Source organism: Tursiops truncatus, chromosome 3 (assembly GCF_011762595.2).
Source record: "Tursiops truncatus isolate mTurTru1 chromosome 3, mTurTru1.mat.Y, whole genome shotgun sequence".
Lineage (NCBI taxonomy): Eukaryota > Metazoa > Chordata > Mammalia > Artiodactyla > Delphinidae > Tursiops > Tursiops truncatus.
Genome location: NC_047036.1, coordinates 137,621,489 through 137,632,612, shown reverse-complemented (window position 1 = coordinate 137,632,612; position 11,124 = coordinate 137,621,489). Strand labels below are relative to the sequence as shown.

General features: G+C 37.0%; 1 protein-coding gene across 1 annotated transcript in view; it reads right to left on the bottom strand.

Annotated features, from left to right (window-relative positions):
- Positions 1-725: 725 nt before the first annotated feature.
- Positions 726-11,124, bottom strand: part of GABRA1 (gamma-aminobutyric acid type A receptor subunit alpha1) — a 55,158-nt gene continuing 44,759 nt past the window's right edge. Inside the window, exons 8-9 of the mRNA XM_004310638.4 lie at positions 6,042-6,244; positions 726-1,059 (exon numbers count right to left, since the gene is read on the bottom strand). Coding sequence (XP_004310686.1) covers positions 748-1,059; positions 6,042-6,244 — 515 coding nt within the window. The 3' untranslated portion in view covers positions 726-747. The remainder of the gene's footprint in view (positions 1,060-6,041; positions 6,245-11,124) is intronic.

The following is an 11,124-nucleotide window of genomic DNA, read 5'->3' as shown; positions in this document are numbered from 1 at the left end:
CTCCTCATTGAGTCTAGTGGTAAAAGCTCAGATGATAGTAAAGCAGCCTATTTAAAGCATTTGTCTCCATTGGATTAAATGTGCTCTACAGTGAGGAACTGCACATTTGCCAATGCAATTTCCATAAATTTTAAAATAGCATTTAACAACAAAATAATGCATTAGGCATTTCTTAAAAGGAGAAAGAGTGGGGATCTTTAGCTTTGGAAACAGAATGTTAAAGCTATACATCGGTTTAAAAAACAAAACAGAAATGTAAGAAGCACATTGTAATTTGTGCAATAAAGACATAGATTTTTTAAAATGCTTCTTCTTTAAACATTTATAATTTATTCTTTTAAACACCTTCACATAAAAATATTTTTGACATATACAGTATCCTTTTCTCTAGAATATTTGGAAATATATATCTACAAATGACCCAGAGTTATAGAGTTAAGTTTGATTTTTCTTCTACTTTTTCTCATGTCTTTGGACCTACTTCCCCCACCTTTCCTCTCTCTTCCCTTCTGTCTCCTTCTGTCGTGATTTTTCTGTCTTGCTCTCTCTTTCAGAATCCTGTCTCAGCTATATGCTCTGCTCTGGACTGCCAGACAGGGGTCTGTTGTTCTTATATGAATTATGGAAATAAGGAAATCTTCAAATTCTTTAAGATAGAGGCAATAAAGCAGATGGGAATTACTGCGTTGAGAACAGAAAGCAATTCCCAGCGCAGAGGACTGAACAACAGAATGTGAATGACAGGACCTATTGATGTGGGGTAGGGGCTTTTAGCTGAGGCTCTCTGTTTAAATATGTAGCCCAATAGACCAAGTTAAAGATTCCGAATAACAGCGGGAAGGCTATTCTTGACAGTCGGTCAATTTTGCTTACACTGTTAAAGGTTTTCTTCGGTTCTGGTGGTTTTGTTTCCGTCTTGACTTCTTTTGGTTCTATGGTTGCACTTTTAGCAATGGTGGCTAAGCCGGGGTCACCCCTGGCCAAATTAGGTGTGTAGCTTGTTGCTGTTGGAGCATAAGTGTTGTTTTTCTTAATGAGAGGATCCTTCATTTTCTTTGGCTGTAGAAGGAAAGAGTAAAAGTATTTTGTTTAGTAAACTGTGGGAAGCATGTTTATAAGTTGCTGAGCAAAGGGACCTTCAGAACTCAAACATGTGCTTTATTTAAAATCTAAGGAACATAATTTACAACTGCATTTTGGGGAGAAATGAAAAACCAGATTGACAAGTGACCTTGCAGGACATTTGTTCCTGTCCAAAATGTCCATAAGACAGTTGGTCCGTAAGACATTTGGTTTACGCCAAGTCCTTGAAATGTGGTCCTATCCAAAATGTCCATGAGCATATCGTGTCCATGCCAAATGGTTTTGGACAGGATGAAATAACAAAGTCCTTTGGTGTGGACCAAACATCTTATGGATGTTTTGGGCAGGACCAACTATGACCACGTATCAGGGACTTTTTGGCATGAGCCTAGGTCAGACTAATAGAAATACCATCAGGTTTTTCCCAGCCCAAAATGCTTGGTCGTTGTTTTAGGTCACTAAGTTTTGGGGTAGTTTGTTTTGCAGTGAAAAACTGCTGAGCTAATTATTATTTGTTCCTTCTCCCCATGTTTCCAATGGGCAAATGGCAAAGCAGGGCTACGTAGTCAGGATACCCTGAATTCAATTCTTGCTCAGTGTTGGCTGCTTATCAACGTTATCTGTGCGGTAATTGACAAGTGCGGTATTTCTTAGAGTTTGTGTTTCTCAAAAATTAAGTGTATCATTGTTTAGAGCTATGTGCTCTGATAGAGTTGCCATCAGTAACTTGTGACTATTGAGCACTTGTAATGTGGCTAGTCTAATTTGAGATGTTCTGGAAGTATAAAGTACACATAGGATTTCGAAGGCTTAGTATGAAAAATAAAAAAAAGTACAGGGCTTCCCCGGTGGCGCAGTGGTTAGGAGTCCGCCTGCCAATGCAGCGGACATGGGTTCGTGCCCCGGTCTGGGAGGATCCCACATGCCGCAGAGCGGCTGGGCCCGTGAGCCATGGCTGCTGGGCCTGCGCGTCTGGAGCCTGTGCTCCGCGGCGGGAGAGGCTGCAGCGGTGAGAGGCCCGCGTACCGCAAAAAAAAAAAAAAAAAAAGTACAATATTTCTCCTAAATAATGTTTAGAATTATTTATACGTAAAGAGGATATTTTTGACATATTGGCTAAAGTATATTATTAAACTTAATTTCACTGGTTTGTACTTTTTAAATAAGGCTACCAGAAATATGTTAATTATATATACGGCTCACATTTATGGCTCACTTATATTCCTGCTGGATAGCACTAGTCTAGAAGAGTGAGCCTTGTTTTTTTGTGCACACTAAATCACCAGTTAAAATTTTTTTAAGTGTAAATGTCTTGGGCACAGTCTTGCATTTTGAATCAGAACTCCTAGGGAGTGAAGCCTGATTATTGACATTGTGAATAAACTACACAGAGAATGTTCATGAGCAGCTAAACTTGACCAACCAGACTCGATATACTCTGGACAATCTGTATTTTTAATATCAAATCAGAATAAACTATTACTTCTAGAAGAGCTGATATTTCTCACTCACAAGGTGCAATTTTAACAGGTTAATTTCTTTATTATCCAACTCCATGACCTATCTGCTACCTTTTCTCCTCTCCAAGTCCTTAAGCATACATTCACTGGGACTTAAAACCAAAAAAACGGCCAGATTTTTTTTTCTCCTAGTAGTACACCATTAAAAGTAAGGCCACTTAGTCCAAGTATACACCCATTTCATAGTGAAGGCAGATTTGCTTAAGCTTTAGGAGGAGTGACAGAAATTTCTATAATTATTTGTACAAAAATAAAATGAGTTAAATTGATTCTCTCTGAATGTGGTCCAAATGACTACAAGTCAAAAAGTGATATGAATTATTTCAACACAAACAGCCAGACTGAACTTGTATTGAGTCCACTGCTTAGAAAATAGCAGATCTAATATTAAAGGATACATTGAAAAGCATGTATGTCCTTTAGATAAAATGTATATGCACTCTGATGTTGAAGAGAGGCAATGGGTTCTAATCTAAACAAAATTTGTTGAGTGACAGACACCTTATTAGATAACCTGAAATGAATAATCTGCCACAGGAAGAATTCTTGGAGAAGAGTTTGTATTATTGGTAGATTTCGTCTCTCCTACTGCCAATTTATCATAATACCCTAATACTAAATTTTCTCAACTTAAGTGTTTTATTTCTTGCTTTCTTTTTGCAGCATCATGTTGAAAAGGATATTTAGAAATATCTGGTTGGCTTCTCAGGAAAAGTATAGTTTTTTTCATTTCTGAAAATATTGAGCTCTCCCATATTCATTAAGAAGTTGGGGGCTTCCCTGATGGCGCAGTGGTTGGGAGTCCGCCTGCCGATGCAGGGGACGCGGGTTTGTGCCCCGGTCCGGGAGGATACCACATGCCACGGAGCGGCTGGGCCCACGAGCCATGGCCACTGAGCCTGCACGTCCGGAGCCTGTGCTCCGCAACGGGAGAGGCCACAACAGTGAGGGGCCGGCGTACCACAAAAAAAAAAAAAAAAAAAGAAGTTGGTATTTCTTTCAACAATTAAACATATGAGGATGGATCTTGAGAAGGCTACTATATGCTTGCTTGAAAACATGATGCCCTATGTGGATTTTCTTTTTTTTTTTTTCAAGTTATACCATGTCAGAGATTGAAATTTTACCTCTCCTGAAAACACTCACCTGGTCACAGGAAAAATATGTTATTTATTCTCTCTGAATGTCAAAATGAGACCTGGATCACACTGTGATCATGCTCCTTATTATAAGCTAATCAAACTGGCAAAGCCCTGGGGAAGATTTTTACAGAGACATAGATAAATTATAAAAAATATTCTCTTTCTCATTAGGATGACAGATATAGGCATTATGTATATGTATCTATCTATCTATCTATATATACATAAAATATATAGATATGACCATACCTATAGCTATATGTGTACACTGAATAACACGGACTGTAGATTGATAGAGATTGAAATATTTTATTTGAGACACAGCACTTGAAAGACTAACATACGGTCAGAAAGAGAGAAATGTAAACTCAACTATGAGCTCACCAATCCCTCAACCCAAATTCTATGCTTTCCAGATCAAGTTCAATTCATCTAACAAGTCATTAACCACTGATACTGATGAGCCACAATCAGAAAGACATTGGCCTCTTGCAGCATGCAAAGAAAGGATTAAGATAGAAAAGCAACTTTTCCCAGTGCTTGCATTTCATTTTTCAGTTGCATATCACCGATGTTTGCATATAATTAATTTTGAAGAACTTTAATAGAATATATGCCAGTGATTCTAAGATGTGCATTTTTTAAATGTCCACATCTATGACTTTGGGCTATGTCTTACAATTGGTAGTGTCTTATGATCACTCATCTTCAGTTTTGGTGCTCTTTCCTTTGGGACTGCCCTTTTGTTCTAGGACAAATGGAGGCCATCAATGGCTAAGGTAAGTATAGGACACAAACTCTGTCTCCACTCTCTCACCCCTTTCTCCAACTGGTAAATGCAGTCCCTTTTGTCTTGTCTCCTCTTTACTGAACCTGAGCCTAGGTCCTTGATTTGAAAATTCAGAGATTTTTTTATACTGGGCAAGGATGTTTCAAGGCAAGGTGAATTTTGAGGACTGGTTCTGGCCCATTTTGGTTGTGATAGTGCATCTGATGCAGAACCGTCTATGCTGTTGCTTGTGTACAAGATCATTGAGGTGTTCAACTGATTCACCTGTGGCTGAAAGGTAAAGCTCAAAGAGCTTTTGCTTGGCAGCATATTTTCTTTCTTATGTATACGCGTATTAGTGGTACATCGTATAAGCAGTAACGCTTTAGATTCTATTAAATGTGGTAGATGTTTCCAACACAAAGGATCCTCTTTTCAAGTATATTTGTGGAGCTATGGGAAAAACATCATTAAATGGATTTCTTTACTATACACCCTCTCAGACTCTTTACTATACTGTGACTTGGTGACAGTATGCAGAATTATTCAAGTGTATTTGACCACAGAACTGTATTTTTAGGGACTGACTCAAGACACTAGAATTCTATATTTGCTGTAGAGTGATTCCTCCTAGATTACTTCTAGATGTCTTAGAATCTCTGTGTCTCTGACTTTGCCCTTCTTTCCACCATCCCAAGGCTCCCTTGCATTTTGACATATTTTTCCTTCAAACCCCAGAAGTAGAAATATCCTCCCCAACTGTGCTTTATTTATTTACTTATTTATTTTGGCTGCATCCTGCAGCATGCAAGACCTTAGTTCCCTGACCAGGGATGGAACCCTCACCACATGAATTGGAAGGAAGAGTCTTAACCACCGGACCGTGGGGGAAGTCCCTCCCAACTATGCTTTAAAATTCACTCTAAAGTAGGTTCTAATTGAGAAGAACAGTGATATTCTTGACTTGATAATTTTCTACAGTGAAGAATTTTTCTGTGAATTCTGTGTGTTATGATTCTTAAAGCAAACCTCTATGTTGGAAAAAGAAAATGTGTTTCCTACCCTTGAGTGAAAATTAGAGATAATGCATTTTGCAAGCTCAATTCAATTGAGCCATTAAAGTAATAACATTTCTGACCAAAGTTATTAGGTTTGGAAAACAACCAGAAGACTATAATTTTCAAGTTACAAAAATTATAATGGCATAATTGCTCCTAATGTAAGGTTTGTTAAAACAGTTCTCACATCAATGGGGACCATAGGAAAGCATATTTGAGGAGAGATGTTTACCTTTGTGTTTCTCCTTTATCACATTCATTCTACTCTGAACATCTATCCACTGAAACAACCTTTGCTTAGCAATAACAAAATTCTCATAGCACTTAATCATTTGTGACATAAGAAACAAAGAATCCTCTTTACCCTTTCTCTGCATTCTTCATCCATTTCCCCAAGTCCAAACATCCCATCCTGTATGTTTAAAAAGACATAATAGTGCTATATCACAGGAAATATTAAAGCATTTACCTTTTCTGGAACCACACTTTTGCCATCCCATGCATAACCTCTTTTGGTGAAATAGTTTACTGTGGCAAACTCAATTAGAGCTGAGAATACAAAGGCATAGCACACTGCAATAAACCAATCCATAGCAGTTGCATAAGCCACCTTAGGGAGGGAATTTCTGGCACTGATACTCAAAGTTGTCATGGTGAGCACAGTTGTTACTCCTGTAAAGAAAGAAAGTGAATTTGTAGGTTCATACTACAAACTGTCATCACTGAGGTCAGCCTACTTATGTAAAGGGAAACACAGACAGAGTGTGTTTTCAAGTTTATCCCATTTTGGTCTGGGATGGATGAGTTTTAATTTAACCCCAGTGTAGTTTGCAGTTCATGGTATGGCAGTATTGATGGAGAGCTCTTGGAGGGATAAACTCCTCTGCTATTGAGAAGCTGTTAATAAGATAGTGAACTCCCGTAAATAGGTGTCTTGAACATGGTGTCCTGGGTAGGAAAGGAAATAATATTCCTTCACTGTCCCCAACTGTAGGAAAAAGAAAGCAGGTATCTTCACTGTCCTTGATCCATAATTAGTCCTGGATCCTCAGCTCTGTTTAATATTCTACCTGTGTACTTTGAATATACAATCCAAGAGACCAATAACTTTTTGATAATTCATCATTGATAGATAATTAAATTATTTTAGGATAATATCTTGTTACATTATTAACTCTTTGGCTTTTATACTATATTTTCCTGATTCTTCAAATAGATACTCTTTTGAAGATGTTCCTGAAATAAGTTGCATGTAACTTGCTTGAGGTCACATAGCTCAGAAGTAGCAAAACCAAATTTGAACCCATTCATCAGATTCAAATGTCCACAGTCTTACTCTCTCTGCTAATGCTGCCCTATCTTCCCTATTCTGTGAATCTATCCCTACTGATTAAAATCACCTACATTCAAAGCAATTTTCACATCAGTTGCTTTTAGTTTACTTAGATTATTATAAGTGTTGGTATGTGAATGATGACATCCATTAATGTTCATTTAACAAATTAATATTATCAATCTACTATATGTAATACACTAAACTAGTTAGAATACTGTAAGTTCCCTTTTAAGCCATTTGAAAATGTATGAAAAAAAATCACAGGAACCCAGTGGGGGTGGCTTAGGTTGCATGATGTTGAAAAAATCTTAACCTCTTCCAGTAACTAGTTCCTCACTACTTAGCTCTATAGCCTTGAGTAAGCGAGTTAACTTCTAGGGCCCTCAGTCTCCATAACTTTAAAAGTGATGATTTAAACTTCATTCTCTTGATTGTTTACATCATTGTTGAAATTCTAAGAGAGGAAAAGTTCTGCACATTTACAAGATTATTTGAGGATTAAATATAATAATATGTGAAAGCATTTTAAAGATAAGTAAATTATTGCCACAGAAGGTATTGTCATCCCGTGTGTCTAAAACTCATACCTATGATTCACCCTTTTGATTAATTTTAGAGATTCAGCAGGGTTACACAGCTGGTCGGTGGCTAATTTTTCTAAGCTGCTTTAAACCATAGAATATTCCCTAGTTTCCATGATTTTCAAGATAGTTGATCTTTAACTCTATTAGAAAGTGATAGGACTAAGAAGAAACACTGAGATTTTTATTAACTCATATTTTTGATACATGGTCACAGTTGTAGGAAATAGACTTACTATGAACATTGGAGGTGTTGCAGAAAGTTCTGGGGCATTAACCATATTATGTAACCAACAAATGGTTTCAGGAATGTTGGTGGGAAAATAGCCCCCAGATTTACATATCAATATTAACCTGAGCAAAGAGCAAGGTAATTAAATGTCAGTATTTGGAAAACAGAACAACCCAGTTTCAAATCCCAGCTCTGTAACTGCTGAGTGACGTTGGGAAAATTGCCTCACGGTTCTGAGCTTCTGGATGTTTTGTAATTATTTCCTTATAAATTAATTTTACTAAGTCTAACTCAGAGGGCTATTGTAAGTATTAAATAAAATAATGTAATAAAGTGTTTAGCACTTAGCCTGATACTTACTAAGGACAAAGTTAATAACATTTTTTTATTGTTTGGCTGTGTTGGGTCTTCACTGCTGCGTGCAGGCTTTCTCTAGTTGCGGTGAGCAGGGGCTGCTCTTCGTTACGGTGCATGGGCTTCTCATTGCGGTGGCTTCTCTTGTTACGGGCTCTAGAGTGCAGGCTCAGTAGTTGTGGCACACGGGCTTAGTTGCTCCGTGGCATGTGGGATCTTCCCGGACCAGGGCTCGAACGCGTGTCCCCTGCATTGGCAGGCGGATTCTTAACCACTGTGCCACCAGGGAAGCCCCAAAGTTAATAACTTATTATGATCAACTTCAGTCCTTTTGGATAAATCCCCGCTAAAGTGAATTCCATTTTTTATTTGAATTTTGGCTTATGTGGGCCACCAACTGTTAAAAGTAATTGGGGAATGGGTGTTCTTAAAAAAAATGTATCCATAAATTAAAAACAGTTAACAATAACATAAAGAGAGGTGTGTGTGTGTGTGTGTGTGTGTGTGTGTGTTGTCTTACAATTCCTGCTATAGGGAAAGGGAAAAAACCAAAAACATGCTGAGTATCTATTAAGTTTCAAGTATTGAGCCCGACAATTTACAAATTTTATTTTATTTTTCTCACTTAATCTTTTAAATGGCACTATTTTATTTTAATTGTACTCTCATTTTATAGGCAACTGACACTTAGAAGACTGAAGATTGAACCTAAGACTTGGGTCTGTCTGGCAGCAAATTTACATGACCACAGCCTCCAAATGAGAAAGAGCATGGAAGGTTAAGAAGATGATGTTTTAAGACATGAAATGGCTCCAGCTTTGTTGCCTTTTGGATGCCATTTACTAAACTGTTATAAGGTACAACTTTTGCTTTATTTTTTCCCTCTGGTATTTTTTCTTTAAATACCCATGACCCTCTCAGGCATTCCCCACAGCTCAGAGGAATGTGCTGAGCACAGACTAGAAAGAATAGAGACGTGTACTAAATAAATGTTAGAAGGCTGAAGGTCTCAGAAAATTGTATTTGTGATTTTATTGAACTTAAAACATTAGAAATATATAACTTGATACACAGAAACACTTGCCAGGGTTGAGTTTACAGATATGCAGTTATGTTTACCAAAAGGGCATGAGTCAGCTGAGATAGCAGACTGTTGAAAATGTTAAGAACAAGGTTTTTGACTTATAAAACATTCCAAAGTGCTTTAGAGGATTTCCAAAAAGGAAGGGTAGGATTTGTTGGGGACCAAGGCGGGGGAAATGAGCATTTTAAAAAATCATTTTCACTACAGTGCTGGGCTCATTCTACAAAAATAAACATAAAGTACATGTCTTTTGTTCTCATTTAAAAAAAATTCAACTGAATAAAGGGCTCAAACTACATACACATATAGAAGTGAGCATCTGACAAGAGTTCAATCTTCAGTTCTAATAAGTGGTGTAAACACTAGTTAATATTTACAAATTGTGTTAAGGGAAAAAAAGAGTTTTAAATGAACTACTCTTTTGCTCTGCAGGTGAAATCATTCTGGGTCTTAACTTAGCTGTTCTCAGGCTAATGTCACAGCAAAGATTTCGTGGTTTCCACCCCAGAAGCACCTTGCTAAGTTCAGAAGAAAAGATGTTTTTCTGTGCCCTTGTAACAGAGTCTTGCTTTTTTTCCTGAGATGACTGATGCCACAGGGGTCTCTGCACAAGAATAATCCTCAGTTTAGAATGTAAGCAGCTGAAGGCTTCTGTTTTGTAGTAAAGGGTTTTAAACATAGCATGTGCCTAGTTGATACTTTTGGAATGAGCCTTGATAATTGTACCTTTCACCAATTAAATATGTGGTTATAATTTCCAGATAAATTATGTTGCCCACGACAACCCCGTTCCATGCCTTGTCATTGCAGCAGGAAGTACATGGGTAGTTGTACCTCATCATCATTAAGTGCACAGACTCTAGAGCTAAGAGTCTGGGTCTTACTCCAGACTTCTTCACCTCATAGCTTCTGAACTTGGGCAAGTTACTTAATATCTCGCTCCTTAGCTTTCTTGTCTATACCACAGGGATAATATTACAGAGGATTCTTTTAGTGTTAAATAAGATAATATAGGGTTGTTTCATAGAACAAAGCCTGATATAAAAGCATTCAATAAGTATTCTGCATGATTTTATTGTTATTCAAATTTTAAGCTCCAGAATTTAACATTCATGAAAAAAATGGTTTATGTTAAGGTAACAGCTACATTCCATGCATAGAACATAGTAGGACCTCATAGTAGATTTCAAAGAAAAAGTCAGTTATTGAATGAGTGAATGAATGAATGAATCAGTAAGTTTTTGGTGATAAAATCTTGTTTTCATCAGCCTGAAAAGTACACTTAAGACAGTGTACTATGACACAGGCAGGAAATGCCTCTTTATATGAAATACAAACTTCTAAAATTATAAATTAGGGAGTGAGTTTTCCTATTAGTAAAACGTTATTACCCTTTAAACATTTTTCCATTAGACTGACTTAAAGCATCTAAGGCATTTAAAATATTTTCATAGAAAAAAATATTTGTACCTCTTCAGAAGTGCACACATTGGGTAAAATGAGATATTCCTGTACTGGTGTCATGGTCATCAATGAGTTCTTTCTACATAAGGACCCCTTGCTCTTATATATGTAAGGAAGTAGTTCTGCTGGTACTATATTTTCTCAGATTCTCAAAAAATACACTGACACATGATTCTAAATGTATGATTTAAGTATTAATGTTTCTATGTGTGTATTTTAATCTATCACAGGCATTTCATACCTGCTTCATTCCATTTTTCTCTTAAAATAGCAAATCACGTGTTCATTAATCCCATCAATTAACATGCACTAAAACAGCTTGCTATTTTAAAAAAAGAATTTTTTTACAATCATGTCATAACGAGAATGGTAATTCCTTGAATATTCCTATTGTATTAACTTCAGATTTTAACGTATTATTACTTTTTTCATTCTATCTGCAATGTCACAGATATGATACAACTTGCCCTCCAGACCCTTGCATGTGCATCTTGATTGGCA